Raw genomic sequence first — 19,066 nt, forward strand, 5'->3', positions numbered from 1 at the left:
TGACTATTAAAATGGGCAAAGTTGAAACATATAGGCTGCTGTGACTAGTTTTCTTGTGTAATGATGGTGTGTGTGCATGTGTTATGTTTTGATTTGATGTCCTCAGTGCAGTAATGGCTACATGTACTTTACTTCACGCACGTCTTATTAATAGTAACTATCTGTAATACCAGTGGATGTGCTAAATGCCAAGTCTACCGAAACTCAGTATCCTCAGTAGATTTTATGATCTCTACTGGCTGCTTGAGTCTTAATTATACATTCATACACTCATCATAGTTATCAAGTGATTTGAAAGTGAAGATAATTGTGTTTGACTGGATGTCACACTCCTGCAGTCCTGCCATCCACCACATCACACTGTGCTCATGCTGCTGGTCCAATATGCAGTCCAATACTGCAGCCTTTTTGACAGGGAGCGCGCTTCCCAATTTACCCTCCCGCTGCGCTCGCTCCCTGTACCTTAAAAAAGCGCGTGCACGGCTGAAGGTCACTTAAACACAAAAGGCTTTCAGCGCTGCGGTCCAATATAGCGCATGCGCTCTGCCGGAGGACTGCTTCACAGACCGCAATATGGCGAGAATGCCTGCCAGCGGAGACACGGAGCAAGAGCAGATGAGTTGCCCCGAGAGGAGCAGGGATGATGATAACGAAGAGGAAGATGACATCCAGGAGGTCCAGATCACCGGGGAGGAGGAGGATGAGGAGTCCGATAGAGATGATGTGGAGCTGGAGTGGGAGTCGGGCAGTACACTGCTGGACTCCAGCGGTTCCGCCGCAGAGACACAAGCGGTCGTTATGCGGAGTATGGACCGAGAAGAGGAGGAGGGAGAGGTGGATCCCTTCAGCGGCAACATCACCGCTGGATTTGAGTCTCACCTGGAAGGAGACCTTCAGCGGTCAGAACGGAACAGGCTGAGCGAGAACACCCGCCTGGCCACCCGGTATGCGGTGAGGATCTTCAGGGAGTACCTCAGTGAGAAAGCCCAAAGTCCAGACTTTGAAACTCTGGACAAGGAGGCGCTCTGCGCTGTGCTGCGCTCCTTTTACGCGGAGGCGCGCTCCAAAAGTGGACAGCTGTACAGCAAGTCGTCCCTCATCAGCATCCGGAGCTCACTGAACCGGTACCTTAACGAGCCGCCCTACTGCCGGACCTTAGACCTCACTAAGGACCCAGAGCTGCGCAGCGCCAACTTGACCCTGGCCGCGGTCATACGGAGGCTGGAGGAGCAAGGGGCCGGTCCAGTGGTGCAGAAACAAGCCATCACTCGTTCGGACCTTCGGAAACTGTACGAGTCCTCTGTGTTCAACACCGACACGCCGTTCGGGCTGCTTAACAAAGTCTGGTTCGAGACTTGTATGTATTTCTGCACCAGGGGTCGGGAGAACCAGAGGGAGCTGGAGGAAGACTCGTTCGGTCTGGCGGTTGATGAGGACGGGAGAAAGTTTGTCTATTTTAAAGCTCTCGGACCGTACCACAAGTCTCGCTCCGCCGCCTGGACCAAGAAACGTCCGGACGCAGACGAGGACACCTTGCCGCGGATGTACGAGACGGGCACTGAGCAATGTCCGTACGCCAGTTTTGTCCGGTACGTGTCTAAACGGAACCCCCTCTGCAGGGCGTTCTTCCAGCGGCCCCGGGACCACTGCTGCGCTAACGACGTGACGTGGTACGAGAACAAAGCCATCGGTAAGAACCTGTTGGGCACGAGGATGCAGATGTTGTCGCGCGCCGCCAAGCTCTCCAAGACCTACACCAACCACTGCATCGGTGCCGTCTCCATAGCAACGCTCAACAGCATCGTGGGCGCCGCGGGCTCCAGGCAGACCACGACGCTTTACGTTGCCTCGGAAACGGTCAACGGTCACACGCAGTCCCACCTCCAGCTCGTGATACCGTACCTCCGACGGGTAACCGAGGCTGCGGATCTGAAGCCGCAGCGGACAACAACAGCAACGACATCATTAACAATAAACACATTAGCAACAACAACAGCGAGCAGAGCCGCCGCTGATGAGGACTCGGGGGCTCCTTATGCCAAGAAGCTGTGCGTGCGCCCCGGGACACGCGCGGAGTCGCCCATGGAGCGGAACAAGAGCGAACCGGTGCCTACGAGAGCTGAGGAGTCCCGTATTCACATACAACAGGCCATCCACTCTCCGCTCGCTGCGCCCACACAGGTAACACAGAGCATGTGATCATTTATCAGCTTAAGTTGCTCGTGCGTTAACACCTCGTGCGTAAAATCCACCGCAGGCGAGGCGAAATATAACCGGTCTGTGCATGAGCACCGTGTGGGGGTCCTGAGTGAGTAACACACTGTGCAGGTGGTGTCAGTTCATGCAAACAGTGCCAAGTTATGATGCCCATTTTAAATCAGGCGCCCGTCTTTTAAGGAGGACATATTGGTTATAAATAAAATACACGTCTGTAATAGATTACAATGCTCATCATAGAGTGATACACAATAATGAAAGAGAAGGTGTCTTGTGAACTGCTGATTTTTTTTAATACCGATGATTTGTGCTTCCAAGCTGCACTACCAGATATGTTAGCAGTGGATCTGATATGTGAGGGGTAAAGTGTCACTCATACTGACCCCACAGAGAAGTTTGACCCAACTTTGCAGTTCCCCTCGGCTCTACCAAGCCTTTGAGCAGCTGTGGCTCAGGAGGCTGAGTGGTTGGCCACTGGTCAGAGGGTTGTTGGTTCAGCTCCTGCGGTCCACATGTCGAAGAGTCCTTGGGTACATCAAGGAGCCTGAATATGAATGTTTGTGTGAATGGGTGGATGCTGGCTTTGAGAGGTCAGTCAGGCTGGAAGACACGATATAGGTATTAAGTTAGTAAAAAATATTAATCATGCATATGTCAGTAGCTTGTTATATTACTGCATTACACTTATTAATGTGTTTATCACTTTAATATGATGAAAGTGGTTTTATTGTTATATATACTTTATATATATATTGTTTTCCTGCTAGGTAAGTTTTATCCTGATCTGCAATGTTACATCATAACTTATTTGCATGCAGTGGAGTCAAAAGAAGATTTTCTCTAACATGTAGTGACATGGTAGTATAAAGGAGCAAAAAATGGAATTGCTCAAGTCAAATACAAGTACCTCACAGCTGTTCTTAAGTACAGTAGCTGAGTTAATGTACTCAGTTACTTAGTGCTTCTGTTCAGAACAGAAAAAAACAACTCCAAATTAAAGCTAATGTTGCTGCTGTGTCTGCTGAATGTGTAAATAGGCAACTTTGTTCGTATGTCGTATTAAATTACAGTGCCTTTAAATCACAAACCTGACAAATACTGTGGAAGGCAGTCAAGTCACCAGTGAATTCCCCATTGATCTGTGCGGGCAAACTGAGAACAGTTTAGAGCGGTGAAATAGTTTCGAAAAATGAAGCCACGGATTTGAGGTCTGACCTTGAAAGGCTTAGAGCTAGACAAAGACAACGAAGAACTGGTTTGAAGAGAGTAAAGAATGACAGAAAAGAGCTCTACAGAGTAGAAGAGAGCTCACTGAGGGCCCAGGGGACCCGTGTTCCCAACCTGTCAGGCACTGGCACTACCAGGCTGCCAGCTGCTTCTTTCTGAACGCAGTGCTTTGCTCCTTGCCTGGCGCCTGGTATTGTAAAGTAGCCTACAAGGTAATCTGGAAGAGTCACATGTGCCTGACAGGTTGTCCATGTAGTCATTTACTCCTGTCAGACTTCTGGCATTACCTTACAGTGCTGAAGTAATGATTCTGAATCACCAGCACTTCTCTAGAACTTTATCTAGTCGGTCAGGCCAGTTTACAGGATGTCAGCGATTGGCTCATTTCAGAGGCAACGTAAGCCTTAGAGAAACTTGTCTGACAGACTATATTGGTATAATAGTAGCCACATCAGCTTGGCAAATTTATAACCTAAGATAAAATTGTAAATCAGTAAGCTTATTACGCCCTCTGTATCTGTATCTGTTTCTTTCGAGGATGAATGCGATTTATTTTGTCCTTGCACAACACTTGGTTGCACAGCGAAATGATGGTTTGTAGTCTCCATCATGCTACAGCAGTTATTTAAGTACACATTCACCCAGGAAATGATTAACCCCCGCCCCATTTTATGTCACCTTCACATTAAAAGTGCAACATCTGGAAAACATTCACTATTTGGCCCATCTCAGTTTTCTTTAACCAGACATTAGACAGAAGCAGCCTTAAGTCCGAGCTGGGCTAACACAGATTCACATCCTGGATCTGTTTCCTCTCCTCCTGGGATGGTCAGGCTGGTCTGGATGAATGGTCGAAAGGTGCCGTGGACCGTGATCGCCCCCCCCCCCCCCCCCCCCCCCCACCCACCCAAAAAAAAAAAAATATCAGCTGCTCTTAAGTTTTTGCACCGATAATAGCGACCCGCTGCTTTATTTTAGGTTGAAAAGAGCAATGAGACTGAACTGAACCAGTAAAGCTGGGGTTTGCAGAAAATAAAAAAAAACAGCTAAAAGATGCTAAAACTTACTGAGAATATCATGTGCTTTTGGCACTGAGTTATACATTTCACATTATAAATAGTTAATACAAAAAATATTGATTAGTGCGGCTTCAAAAGACAGTGGTCTGTTCAGAGATTAATGAGATGAGTGTGGAAGACCCTCCTGCACAGAGCACAACATCTTGTCAGTGAGGCTACAGAGACAGGTCCTCCACATTAAATGGAATGTTCCCACGGCCTCTAACACAACACAGGAACACGGATCTGACAGTCCCATCAGAAGGACCGCATCATTTGTCTGTGCCTTCAGAACTGTTTCAGAACACTCTTGGTAATAACAAAAAAATACTTTGTTAGAGAAATATCATGGTTTGGTTTAAAATGAGGAAAAAGAAACATTTGTGGTCATGGGTACAAAAATGGGTTCACATTAGGGAACAGTGGCCACGATGGTATAAAAGAATCCAATGCTGACTGCCAGGTTGAAACAGGAAACTGAAGAGCAGTCTCTCATGTTGAAGTCTGATATTTTATTTACTTCTCCTCCATCCTCTCCGACCCCCTCTCTACTTTTTGCAGCTCTGCAGTAACATCACCTGACTTCCTTCTTTGCTCCTGTCATAACTCCTACAGCTCCTAGAGGGTGCGTTCACCTGTGTGTAAAACAGATATTGTTTTAGGGCGTTTGCTAAAGGGACTGACGCTGTGATCTTTCTTTGGAAGACAGCCTCAGAAGGAAGCGTCTGATGCTTTCTTCATACAACTTTGCTCCTCTGCCACTTATGTAATGATGACATGGCCTTTGTTTAAACTGTGCGTTTCCGCAGCTTATTTTGAACAGGTGGTGATTTATTGGACGCTTAAATGTCTAACTGGCATCTGATAACCACAATTTCCACTAATACTAACAATACTGCTGTTACGTGTATACTGGTACAACTGGGCTAAATATTAGCCTGACTGATTATTGAATCTGATATTTATGAATAATTGAGTTTTGTTTGTGGATTGCTCATAAAATGAATTAATTCTAAAATAACTGTTTATGATAGTAATAGTATATAATAGTACTTATATTTTTTAGTGATAATGTGAATCTGCAAAATAACTAAAATAAATAAAAGTAAAGTTGTCATATGAATGTTGCTGGAGTAAAAAGTGCAATATTTGCCTCCAAAAGGTATCATAAAATGGAGATAATCGAATGTTGAATGTAGGCTGCATCCAAATATCAGGCCTCACAGATTAGTAAGAATTTGTATCTGTATCAGCCCTGAAAAGAACACTCTGGTCCGTTCCTTCTAATACTGCTGTATGTGTGTGTGTGTGTGTGTGTGTGTGTGTGTGTGTTGTGGATCTCAGGACAGCCATGGCAGCAGCAGCAGCAGCAGCAGCAGCATGTCGGGTCAGCGGCTCGTCTCCGTGTCTCCTCTGAGCACCACTGGCATCCCCACACCAGCCAAGCTCACCAAAACCAACGCACCTGTCCACATTGATGTAGGAGGACACATGTACACCAGCAGCCTGGGCACCCTCACCAAGTACCCCGAGTCGAGGTGAGAGACGCACACGGGATATGATGAAAGTATCTTTTACGACAGGAAAACACGCTGAACACTTTAAATCCGGGTCAAAATCATCATTGTAGAGGATTTTTTTTTCTTCTTATAATTCAGATTAGGTTCAAATAACAAATTTTAAAGAGATAAAATTAAGTGGATGGAATAATCAGGTCATAATTAAACTGAAATTGAAAAAAAAAATGCAAATTTAATACGTAAACTGATCATTTGATAACGTGAAGTGACAACGACAAAAGCTACATTTCAAATGCAAAATCTCAAATGGAAATGCTCAAATTGAAAAAGTGTGAACTGTAAGGACAAAAAAAATGGAAATAAGAAAAGAAAACATCAAATCTAAAAGTTAAAATGGGAAATGAACACTTCACCACCGCATGTTCAAACAGGAATCTGATCCCAAATCGGGACGCACACTGTGGGAAAACGTGAGTCAAACAAATATTCCTGGTAAAAAGACATCTAATAAACCCACTAATATAGTATAGCAATAGGCTACTGTCCGTAATTGTTATCTTGACAGTGTTTGGTGAGATAAGTGACACCAGATGAGACAGAACCTGTAATTACTGACTTTATAAAGTAACATGCTTATGTCAAAAGGAAAAACTGGGATCATTGTCAGACAATTATCGCCTTATCTACAGATGTTTGATACCCTTTTGAAATGCTGTAGGGTAGTGGCTAATATAAATGTCTTCTCTTGCCTTAGTGCACAGTCATTGTTTATCATAGTAAAGGATTACTAGCAAAACATTTGCTTCTTCGTTGTCAAGATGTTAAGTGAACCAGTGATTTTGACATTCCTAAATACAAGTTGCTTATATCACATCTTGAAACATAAAAGTGACCAAAACTCTCGTTAAAAATAAAGCATTCTATTAATAGCCAGTGAAATGGAGCCAAAAAAAAAATGTGTATGAACAAAGTGGCATCAGGGTCTACTGATACCTGAGCTTCATCTGTAAAACATGGCAGTCATGTTCCTAAAGTATAAGTACTGATATATAATCAGGAAAATGTACTTAAAGCATTCAAAGTAAAAGTAGTCAGTGCAGTAAAATGTTTACTGTGATAGATATATATCATTATACTGACTCTCATTAATGTAAAAGCAGAATTTTACTGTTGTCGCTGATTGAGGTGGAGCTCATTTTTGTATTTTGTATGGGACTGCAACATATGAAAAAGCTGCTGGTCATATATATCTCTAGATTATTAAAAATAAAATCCAATAATTAAAAAAGTAAAGCAGCAAATCCCCACAGTTGAGGAGCCGATTGATGAACGACTGTCAAAATAGTTGCCAATTAATTTTTTGTCATTTAGTCAATTATAACAATCAAATAAGAGTTTTGGATGTATTTGTAAGATAAGATAAGATGAACTTTATTGATCCCGCAGTGGGGAAATTCACCTGTTGTGGCAGCTCACAAGAACACAAGAGTGCAAAAAGTGTGCATAAACAGTTACAAAAAATATAGAGGTGAAATAAATTAACAATTTACAAGGTAAGTAAAAATAGTACACTATAAAGCTATATACAAGTCCTCATAAGGGAAGAAAGAGGACTAGACCATAGAATTATACAGTCTAACAGCAGCGGGAATGAAAGACCTGCTGTAGCCCCTTCCTACACTGAGGGTGTAGCAGTCTGCCGCTGAAGGAGCTGCTCAGAGCCTCCACTGTCTGATGCAGAGGGTGAGAGGTGTTGTCCATGATGGATGTCAGCTTGGCTAACATCCTCCTCTCACCCACCTGCTCCACGGAGTCCAGTGGGCAGCCCAGGACAGAGCTGGCCCTCCTGACCAGCTTATTTAGTCTCTTCCTGTCCCGGTCCGTGCTGCCCGGTCCCCAACAGACCACAGCATACTGAATAGCAGAGGCTACCACAGAGTCATAAAAAGTCCTTAGGAGGGGCCTGCACACTCCAAAGGACCTCAGTCTCCTCAGAAGGTGGAGGCGACTTTGGCCCTTCTTGTACAGGGCATCGGTGTTATGTGACCAGTCCAGTTTATGGTTGAGGTGGACACCCAGGTACTTGAAACTGTCCACAATCTCAATGTCCAAGCCCTGGATGTTCACTGGTGTATGTGGTAATGACCTTCTCCGAAAGTCAATCACCATCTCCTTTGTTTTACTGGTGTTTAAGCACAGGTGGTTGCGCTCACACCAGTCCACAAAGTCCACGATGACTGACCTGTACTCCGTCTCATTCCCCTCAGACACACAGCCAACAATGGCTGAGTCGTCAGAGAACTTCTGGAGGTGACATCTGCTGGTGTTGTAGGTGAAGTCCGAGGTGTAGAGGGTGAAGAGGAAAGGTGAGAGTACTGTTCCCTGGGGGGCCCCCGTGCTGCAGACCACCACCTCAGACACACAGTTACGCAGTCTCACATACTGTGGCCTGTTGGTGAGGTAATCGATGATCCAAGCAGCCAAATGTCCGTCCACACCTGCTCTCTCCAGCTTCTCTCTCAGCAGCACCGGCTGAATTGTGTTGAATGCGCTTGAGAAGTCAAAAAACATGATTCTCACAGCGCTCCCAGCACTCTCCAGGTGAGTTAGCACCCGTTGCAGCAGGTAGATGACAGCATCATCCACCCCAATGTTTGGCCTGTAGGCAAACTGCAGCGTGTCCATCGCTGTACTCGCCACAGAGCGAAGGTGACTGAGGATGAGCCTCTCCATGGTCTTCATCAGGTGAGAGGTCAAGGCGACAGGCCTGTAGTGGTTTGGCTCCTTGGGGTGTGCAGTCTTAGGAACTGGAACCACACAAGAGGTCTTCCACAGGACGGGGACCCTGCAGCTTTCCTACACTTCAGCCGCCTCAGTTCTCTCCTCACCTGGTCCGATGTTAAGGAGAGGGGTGAGAGAGGGGGGTGGGGAGGGGAAAGGGGTGGACAATAGGGGATGGTTGGGCTGATGGTGGAAGGGGGGGCTGGTGTGAAGTGGTGTGAAGACAGGGGGGTGATGGGAGGTGAAGTAGAGGACAGTGATGGTGTGGTGATGGTGGTAGTGTCTGCTGGCCTGGAGATGTGTGAAGAGGGTAGAGGATGGGTGGCAGAGGGGGTGGGGTTGGAATTAAACCTGTTGAAAAACAGGTTTAATTCACTTGCCCAGCGCTGGTTGCCTTCAGCTGTACCTCTGGCTCCACTCTGTCCATGTCCTGAGATGGTCTTCAGGCCCCTCCACACATCTCGTGTGTTGTTATGCTCCAGCCGCTCCTCCAGCTTCTTCTTGTAGCTGTTCTTTGCCCGCCTGATTGCATACTTGAGTTCACCCTGTACTCTCTTCTGCTCCACTCTGTCCCCAGAGAAGAAAGCCCTCTTCTTCTGGTTCAGTAGGGCTTTCAGCTCAGGGGTCACCCAGGGCTTGTTGTTGGAGAAACACCGTACTCTCCGGGTTGGCAAGGTGTTCTCCACACAGAAGTTGATGTAGTCTGTGATGCAGTCGGTCAGGCCATTGATGTCGTCACCATGAGAGCTGTAAAGTGTCTCCCAGTCTGTAGTTTGGAAACAGTCTCTCAGTCTCTCACTGGCCTCATCAGTCCACACTTTCACAGACTTCTTCTGTGCAGGCTCTCTTCTCACCCTGGGTGTGTATTCAGGGAGCAGATGAACGAGACAGTGATCAGAGCGTCCCAGCAGGGGGGGGGGGGGGGGGGGGGGGGGGGGGTGGGGCGGAGGTGCATGCGTCTTTGACATTAGCATACAAAATGTCCAGCGTCTTGTTGCCCCTGGTGTGGCACTTCACATACTGTGTGAATGTGGGGAGAGTGGAAGATAGAGAGGCTCTATTGAAGTCTCCACTGATAAGCAGGAGGGACTGTGGGTGCTGTGTCTGCATCCTGGTCACTGCACTGTGGAGCAACTCACAGGCGGCTGCTGCATCGGCTGAGGGAGGGATGTACACATTAAACACAATAACGTGCGAAAACTCCCTTGGGATGTAATAAGGCCGAATGCCAACAGCAAGCAACTCGATGTCTTTAGTGCAGACTTGTTCCTTAACAGAGATGTGCCCCGGGTTGCACCATCTCTCATTAATAAACACCGCCAGCCCCCCGCCTTTCCGCTTACCACAGTCCTCCACTCTCCGGTCAGCACGCACAAGTTTAAAACCATCCAGGGAAACCACAGAGTCCGGTATCAGTCCATTCAGCCAAGTCTCAGTAAAACATATAAGGCTGCACTCCCTGTACTCCTTCTGCAGCCGGATCAGTGCTGTAAGCTCGTCGGTCTTATTGGAGAGGGAACGGACATTTCCCATAATTACGGAGGGTATATATGGTCTGTACCTCCGTTTCCTCTCCTGGATCTTTCGTCCCGCTCTGCAGCCTCTCCTTCTCCTCCGTATTTCCGCAGGAATCTCTGGTTTCTCCGCGTAGAGAAGAGCAGGGCCGCATAGAGCTAACAGCTGATCCCTGGTGTAAACAATAGAGCCATGGCTGAAGCTGAAGGGGTTCCACAGTGAAGTGCCAAAAAGGTCAAAAAAGAGCAAAAAGCAAAAAACAAAACTAATAAAAGTGGTGTCCCTGTGTGCACATTTCCTACAGTAGTCAACCACATTAAACAAAACACGTAAAACACGCCAAAAAACTGTAGAAAAAACTAAAAAGAAGAGAAGAGGGGGCAGAGCTGCCACAACTTGCTGCTGCTCCTCCAGCGCCATGATAGATAGTATAGAAACTGCTGGGTAGTTTACTTCATAATAAGATATAAGATTTTAAAAAGCTCCTCATATGTTTTGCACAAAAAAAAAATAAAATCTTAATCTTAAGTAGCTAGTGGGTAAAGCTGACCACACTGCAGATAAAAGGAGTCACAACAACACTGTTCATGAGCTTCCAGGAAGTAGTAACATTTAAACACGTAACTAATCTATGTTGTTTATCTTGCTTATTTTGTCCAAATATTGCTTATATTCGTTGCTTATTCTCTTTTCACAGATCGGATTTTTTTTCTTTTTTTTACCAAAGTGTTTTCCTCACAAGATGGTCCCTTCATATTTGCTAATGAAAACATTTGATACACATACATGTACATTTGACAGTAAACAAAGACCACAAAGTAAACAATCACAATATAACAAATTCCCTTTGAAGAGTACAAACCATTTCAAATACTCCAGTAGCTACAACACAGTAGAATGAGGATACTTTTATTATTTTTTTTAAGCAAATGCTTTGCTTTTTAATGTAGGTATCGTTGGGCGTCGGACTGTTGCTCAGATGAATAAAACACTGCGTCGCCTTGGCCTCTGAAAAATTAGGATTGCTTATTGTCATTATTTTGTGACCTTTTACGTGCAAAATGATTCTCGATTAAGCAAGAAAATAATCAGCAGTTTAATTTATTGTGAAAAAAGCTGCAGCCCTGACTAATATTCATGGTTTTTCATTCATATTCATCAGTAAGAAAAAATAAGCGAGATATGCACAGACTCGAGGTTCAATTATTATTTTTTTATATTGAGATATCAAAGGCTGTATTCTTGTGATAATGGGTTGTTACCCTGGGAAACTGAGCTATATATATTTTGTTATAATGCTCAAACAAGCACCTCGTAATATTGTTACACCTATCCTCTTAGCAAATCACAAGGGAAAATAATTCTTAAAATAAATGACAAAAGCTCAAAAAGGTCCACATGGTTTTTTTGGAGCTCCCAAATGCAGCCCATAGAACAGTGTGTACATGCCATGCTTCACTCCGCCCATAAAAGTTATTGATATTAAAGTTAGAAAGTGTTGTATCAAATGCATGCTAAACTGGACGCGTATGCACTGCATGCAGTTTGAAATAAATGTTTATCTAACTATCAAAGCAGCTAAGAAGAAGAAGAGGAGTTGCTTTATTGACAGTATATATATTTTTACATACACACACTGAATTTGTCTTCTGCATTTAACCCATCCTTAGTTGAACACACACATGCAACACCCAGCAAATTACATCCAGTCTGAGTTGCTGTCTGTGAATTCATACCACCACTCCACTCTCAGCATCTGGACCATCTCCTTGTTCGGTCATCTTCACTGGGAAGCTCAAACAAGAAAACAGATATGTGTACAGGCTGAATACAAGGGACCCGATCTGTAAATGTACAACGCTGTTACAAACCTGCGACAGTTGGAACAAAGACAAGTATTTCTGAAATATGTCTCCTCTCAGAAAAATGTGCCGTCACTGAAATGTGTTTTATCAGCAGGTTCTAATCCTCTCAGGGCCAAGTGAGAATTGACAGATAAACTGACAGACATTTTGTTGTGATTAGTAGTGCTTATAGCAGAGCTGACCTACCATGATGTCAAACTGTCTGTGTCTTCTTGGGAAGTCAGAGTGTGGTTCTACTATGAGAGGCCCTCTGGTGTGTTTAAATGAGGGGGGATGTCAGCTCATAGCTGTAGCCAAGCTATTTATGTCAGTCAGTGTTACTGTTAGAAGAGGAATAAATGAATCACATAGATTTTCTTGGTTTACTATTGCAACCAGCAGCTATGTGTGAGAAACACAAAGTGCAGCTTGATGTTTCTCACGTTAGCCCTATTCAAAGTCCCAATCTAAAATGGGAAAGATGAGATTTAAAATGTCAAACTCAAAATGGAAAAGAATTCAAAAGATACAATATTAAATGTAATTTTTAAATGTAAAGTGCAAATGCAAATGAAACTGTTAATATCATTATTATTATTTTGTTTTTTTTTTCCATTTAAGCATTTTCATTGAAGCTTTTTCATTTCCCATTTTGAGTTTCATATTTGGTGTTTCCTTTTCTTATTTCCACTGACATTTTCAATTTAAGATTTTGCATTTTAAGATTGCTTTTTTCAATTTCCTTATTCTTTTTAATTAAGATATAATTATTCCTAGTAGTGGAGTAAATTATCCATCTGCTTCATTTTATCTCTTTTAAATTTCTATTCAGACTTTTCATTTGAATTATGACCAAAAACAATCCCTCCATTGATTAACAAATTAAGTTCATTGTAGAGGGGTTGTTGGTCTATGTTGTGACTTGATATAATTAAGAGAGCATTTCAAAGAAGAGGAATGATTACAGTGGCCAGCAACTCCTCCAGTGAACATATATGTATTTGTAAGACAGATTTGTGAAATGTTTAAATTAACCTTTAAAGCCAACTGCACCAGTAAAATGGGAAGCTTTTCAGCAGTTTTCAGTTCTAAAACCCCCAGACAGAGAAATGAAAAGATTAGCTAAGTGTACTTTTTGAAATCTGTTACTACACTTTGAACAGAACCACCTTTATTGCTTCTGGCAGGATCAGTCGTCTGTTTGATGGAACGGAGCCCATCGTGTTGGACAGCCTAAAGCAGCACTACTTCATCGATCGAGACGGCCCCATGTTCCGCTACATACTTAACTTCCTCCGGACCTCGAAACTCCTCATCCCTGATGACTTCAAAGTGAGTGTCTGTCTAGAGCTTTGATCAGGTACTACCATATTTTATCATTGCGGCATATCTGAACAGTCCCAAATCACAGGAAACCAATAAACAAATGAAGTGCCAAGACTGTTGTCACCTGTCCAAAGAGCTGCCTTGAGAGCGTTGTCGCGCTACAGTCACAGTGTTGTACTGTAGAGTGCCATGCTTAAGGGCAGAAAACAATCAACGAGCAAAGCTGCTTTGAGTACATTTCCAAATGGAAGTAATAACTTTCCAATTTGTTCCATACATTCCATACATGTTGCTTTTTAAAATTTTACTATATGCTCTGGATTTAAAATCCCTGAAACCTGAAATTATTAATTATATTATTTCCAGGGCGGCACGGTGGTGCAGCGGTTAGCACTGTCGCCTCATAGCAAGAGGGTTCCAGGTTCGAATCCCGGTCTGGGCCCTTCTATGTGGAGTTTGCATGTTCTCCCTGTGCCTGCGTGGGTTTTCTCCGGGTACTCCGGCTTCCTCCCACAATACCAAAAACATGCACATTAGGTTAACTGGCTACTCTAAATTGCCCCTAGGTGTGAGTGTGAGAGTGTGTGGTTGTCTGTCTTTGTGTGTTGGCCCTGTGATTGACTGGCGACCAGTCCAGGGTGAACCCCGCCTCTCGCCCGTAGTCAGCTGGGATAGGCTCCAGCTCCCCCGCAACCCTGACGGATAAGCGGTATTGAACATGGATGGATGGATATTATTTACATTATTTCTAGTATGTTACATTAAATGTAAGATGTTACTATGCACTCAGCAATAGGAATATAATATTCATAATTAAGTTTTCATTAGTCTGTAATAACCTGGAACCAGGAATTCTTGTGTGAGTCATGTTTTCGTTATCTGAGAATGAGCCTTTTATATCTACAGAGGGAGCCATGGATGTATTACTGGAGAATCTGGATACAGTGTCAGAGGCAAAGCACCATGTTTCCCTATCAGAGTTACTCAGTGGCCCATGAAGTCACAGAGCGTGTGCACCCACTTCTGATTAAGCCCTCCACTAACTTGAAAGGGGACCAAAATTATTAAAAAATACATACTTTTCTTCTTACATGTGGTGATGTAGTGCTACTTACTTTTGAAAAAAAAAATATTGAAATTAAATTTTTGATTTGAATTTTTTGATGCTTTGTGCACCACAAGTGAAGTGCCATCTAGCACCATTATATTCCAGAGATGGAATAAAAACTCAGCGACTCACACCAAAACAAGAAAGATAAATAGCCATACAGGTAAGAGGAAAAATATGTATTTTTGATTTAGAGGTGAACTTTCTTTTAGTCAGAGAGAGTAATGAATTCATCATCATGTGACACAGATGCAGAAAGCTGCCTAAAACCACAAATTATGTGTGGATTTTTTTTGATTATAGTATCTTGCAAATAAATCACATAGCATATGTTTTATTTGGGGTTTTTTTCTGTAGAAAATGGATGTTGGTAAAACCTATTTGTTGCTTTCAGCTTCTATAACTTTCACTGAAAGGCTTTAAGTACAGTACAGTCACTTCAGCTGTGAATTCAGTATTTAGTGTAGCAGGTTTAGTGCCACAACCTTATGTTCTGTGCCTCTCAGTGACAGTAAAGATATTTCTGTGGTGACCATAGTATTTGCCTTCCACGTCCATGCTGCGATGCTTCTCTTTTCTGTCCGTGTGTGCGCGTCTCTGACCTTGTCTTCATGTCTTGTCTTGTCTGTGTGTGTTTGCAGGAATACTCTCTGCTGTATGAAGAGGCCAGTTTCTTCCAGCTGGCTCCTCTGCAGGCCGAGCTGGAGCGCTGGAGAACTGAACAGGAATGTAAGGGTGTGTGTCTGGAGTGCGAGTGTGTCGTGATTCATGTGGCTCCGGAGCTCGGCGAGAGGATCGGCGTGAGCGCCCGCCGGGCTGTGATCGAGGAAGTTTTTCCAGAGGTCAGAGATGTCATGTCCAATTCTGTAAACACCAGCTGGAACCAGAACTCGCACGTCATTCACTTCCCGCTCAACGGATACTGCCATCTCAGCTCCGTCCAGGTACAAACTTATAAACCCTTCATCTGTGTTTTTTTATTACCAGTGTGTCCCATCCTTTAGTGCAGCCTGAGCAGAACTAGCCTAGCAGTTAACAAAAGCGTGTACGGATATGCAAATGAACAAGGTACCCCACTCATGTGACGGCAAGAGTCACATCCTCTGGTGGAGTTAAGGTGCAGTACGACTAATGGCCACTGCTCCAAACTATGCAACTCCGAATGCAAAAACGTTGGGATGCTGTATGAAACATAGATAAAAGGCTTTTTGCCTCAATAGTTAATCCCTCTTTGTATAACAGGCAAGCATTCTTTCATTCTATCATCATTCCAATAAGAAACAATCTCCAAAACCCACTTTAACATCATGTCTTTCTATGATGTCACCCTTCCATTAAAAGCTTGATGAGAAATGTGATTTTGTTGAAGTAGTGTCAATAAATAAGAGCCGATATTCGGTCAAAGAGCCCTTTAATGTATGGGGAAATGTTGACAGTCAGCCAGTAACGTTCTCGTGTGGAGATGAATCGATGGCTGACACATTTCATTACTCTGTGTCGCTCTGTCTTTGTCTCAGAGGAAATCTCAGTCAGACAGATGCCGTATAGAGGAACAGAGGATTCCTGAGGGCAGACAGAAATAATGTCACCACGTTCGCTTCAGCAGGAAGGGGAGGGAGAGGGGAAGTAAAGGACCACTTCTGAAATCGTTCATGTTTCAGGCCAGAAAGGCTGAGTGTGGGCTGGCTTTTACCTCGAGAAAATGAAGAGTGACCTTGGGCCTCGGGGTCTCTATCGCAGCTATTGTTAGAATCGCATTTAAGCACGCACAAAAGAATGCAAACTGAAACAACAGAGGTACGCAATTAATCAACGAACGATTATTCCTCTTTCACAGGGATAGCACAGTCAAAATCTGCAACTTAAAGTACTTGAATTTCCCTCGGGATCGATAAAGTATCTATCTATCTATCTATCTATCTATTTGTCTATCTATCTATCTACCCTTAAGCCTCAAATTCTCCAATGTGTGTATGACATCATTTTTGCAGAAAAAAAATATAATTTTCCCATTAAAAATCTTTACATGTCGTGTACTCCTTCTCCCTTCTTGAAAATGTCAGAAATAGAAATATACAAATAAGTTTCATTTCATCATTTAACTGCCGGACTGACTTAACGTAGGAAAGTCCAACCTCAGTCAGTGTACACTGCAGGCTTCAAGTTTCCACATCACATTTGTGTATGCTGAAGTCTATACCAGGGCTGGCTTCTAAACTATTTTTAATGTTCATAGGCCATAATCAGATTTTCAGTGAACTCAAAGAAAATTTACTTTAAGCAAAGAATGTGTTCTAGAGACAGGAAACACCATCACATCCAACATAACTAAATACAGACAATACAGATACACTGACTGGAGGGCAGGGTGGCGTGGTGGAGGGCTCCAAGAGGGTTGTGCCTGCGTGGGTTTTCTGCGGGTACTCCGGGCATTCTGTTCTATTCTATTTTACATTGTCCCTAGGTGGTGGCATGGTGGTGCAGTGGTTAGCACTGTCGCCTCATAGCAAGAGGGTTCCAGGTTCGAATCCCGGTCTGGGCCCTTCTATGTGGAGTTTGCATGTTCTCCCTGTGCCTGCGTGGCTTTTCTCCGGGTACTCCGGCTTCCTCCCACAATACCAAAAACATGCACATTAGGTTAATTGGCTACTCTACATTGCCCCTAGGTGTGAGTGTGAGTGTTTGTTTGTCTTTGTGTGTTGGCCCTGTGATTGACTGGCGACCAGTCCAGGGTGAACCCCGCCTCTCGCCCGTAGTCAGCTGGGATAGGCTCCAGCTCCCCACAATCCTGATGGATGAGCAGTATAGAAAATGGATGGATGGATGGATGGATGGATGGATTGCCCCCAGGTGTGAGTGTGTGTGAGTGTCAGATTGTGACAAAGACAAGGTGAGTCAAACAGCTACATTTTGGTTCAAATGTGGTCACTTTTATTTTTTTTCCTAATCAAGACAGCACTTACAGAATGTCACGGTAACGAGTCAGATGTGACTCATGAAATGGTGTTGCCTCAGTGTCCACCAGATGCCACAAGTTCACCTTTTCCACATCTACATGCAGTATAATGTCTTCGGGTTTAAACAAACGCCGTTGTTGCCATGACTCCAGCACTCTGTTGGAGGGTGTATCTGAATGTCTTCCTGACAGACTGCTTGTCTGAACTCATGCTCGTGTTGCCGTTGTTTGGTTTGTGTGTGACTGCAGGTGTTGGAGCGGTTACAGCAGAGAGGGTTCTGGATCACGGGTTCATGCGGTGGCGGAGTGGACTCGTCCCAGTTTAGTGAATACATTCTACGGAGGGAAAGCGGAGGCAGCCGGAGACTGCCCAACCTCATCCAGATCAAACGGGAACTCGTGGACTAAACTCAGAGGAAATCACTGAATTCTCCCCTTTTGCACACATACCAGCAACTGTTCTGTGCAAGTACTTGGCCAGTTGGGGGCGCCCTGGTAGCTCACTGGGTAGAGTGCATGGCATGTGTTAACACTGAGTCCTTACTGCTGGGATCATCTTCAGCCTGGGCCCGTCACTATATGTCACCCGCTCTCTCTGTACCCCGCCTCTCTTCAACCGTCGCTGCTACGCTACAGAAAGCGCATACGCCAAAAAAGGGGACCAGCTTCACAGCACCACGAAAGACGTCAGCAAACTGACCGCACATGGACACACACACAGACACAGAAACTCTGCTACATACTGTAGGTGACTGATAGAAGGAAATTAATGTATTTTTCATACTTTATCCATTGGTACAGGGATTGGCAGGGGATTATGGGAAATATGATCCTGATTCTGAGATACACTGGCAGTAGCATTGCTATTTATATTAAATGTTGTGATACAGTATATTTCTTGAAAATTCAATTGAGAAACCATCAGCCGATAACCTAACCAGATCCTGTCTGTTTTTGGCCAATCCATTAAATTAAATACCTAACGAATCAAGGCACTTCATCGCATCACATCACATAAAAATTCTGTAAATCAGTACTTAAGCAGAACAGTCTTGCTCGGTGATTTCCAACATCGCCAACATTGGCTTAATACTCTCAAAATACTGAAGGGAGAGCTAACACAATATTGTATATTATAATATATATATGTAATATATATATAATATAATATATATAATATATGTATATTGTATATGTTGTATACTCCAGCTGTCACATTGCCCAAACTGGCCATTAGTCAGCTCCACTATTGCAACACAAGATCCCCATGCTGTGGCTAGACAACTTGAGCAGTCCACATGTACAACTCATGAACTTTTACATCACATTGTTATTTTTTGAATGGTTCAAAACCGCAAACAGATTCCTGAAGCTGTTATTTACGAACTGATTGATGACTACAGCTCATAATCGTTTTTATGTACTTAAAAGGTTTTAATGACACTGTATTTTAGAATGACAACCGGATACCCATACAGTGTATGTATGTGTAAGATTTTCCTCTCGAGATTTGT

General features: G+C 43.9%; 1 protein-coding gene across 2 annotated transcripts; it reads left to right on the forward strand.

The window, feature by feature from the left end:
* The first annotated feature begins 395 nt into the window (after window positions 1-395).
* On the forward strand, window positions 396-18,539 carry LOC124060545. 2 transcript variants are annotated; one of them, XM_046391645.1, is made up of 5 exons: window positions 396-2,181; window positions 5,847-6,040; window positions 13,350-13,494; window positions 15,238-15,540; window positions 17,802-18,539. In XM_046391645.1, the coding sequence occupies exons 1-5, from the start codon at window positions 574-576 to the stop codon at window positions 17,958-17,960; spliced, it is 2,409 nt and encodes an 802-aa protein (XP_046247601.1). In that variant the 5' UTR covers window positions 396-573; the 3' UTR covers window positions 17,961-18,539. The 2 variants fall into 2 exon arrangements, with proteins under 2 accessions (XP_046247601.1, XP_046247602.1); XM_046391646.1 differs by lacking the exons at window positions 15,238-15,540; window positions 17,802-18,539 and adding an exon at window positions 14,395-14,670.
* Window positions 18,540-19,066: the final 527 nt, after the last annotated feature.

The sequence above is a fragment of the Scatophagus argus genome, chromosome 6 (assembly GCF_020382885.2).
Source record: "Scatophagus argus isolate fScaArg1 chromosome 6, fScaArg1.pri, whole genome shotgun sequence".
Taxonomy (NCBI): domain Eukaryota; kingdom Metazoa; phylum Chordata; class Actinopteri; family Scatophagidae; genus Scatophagus; species Scatophagus argus.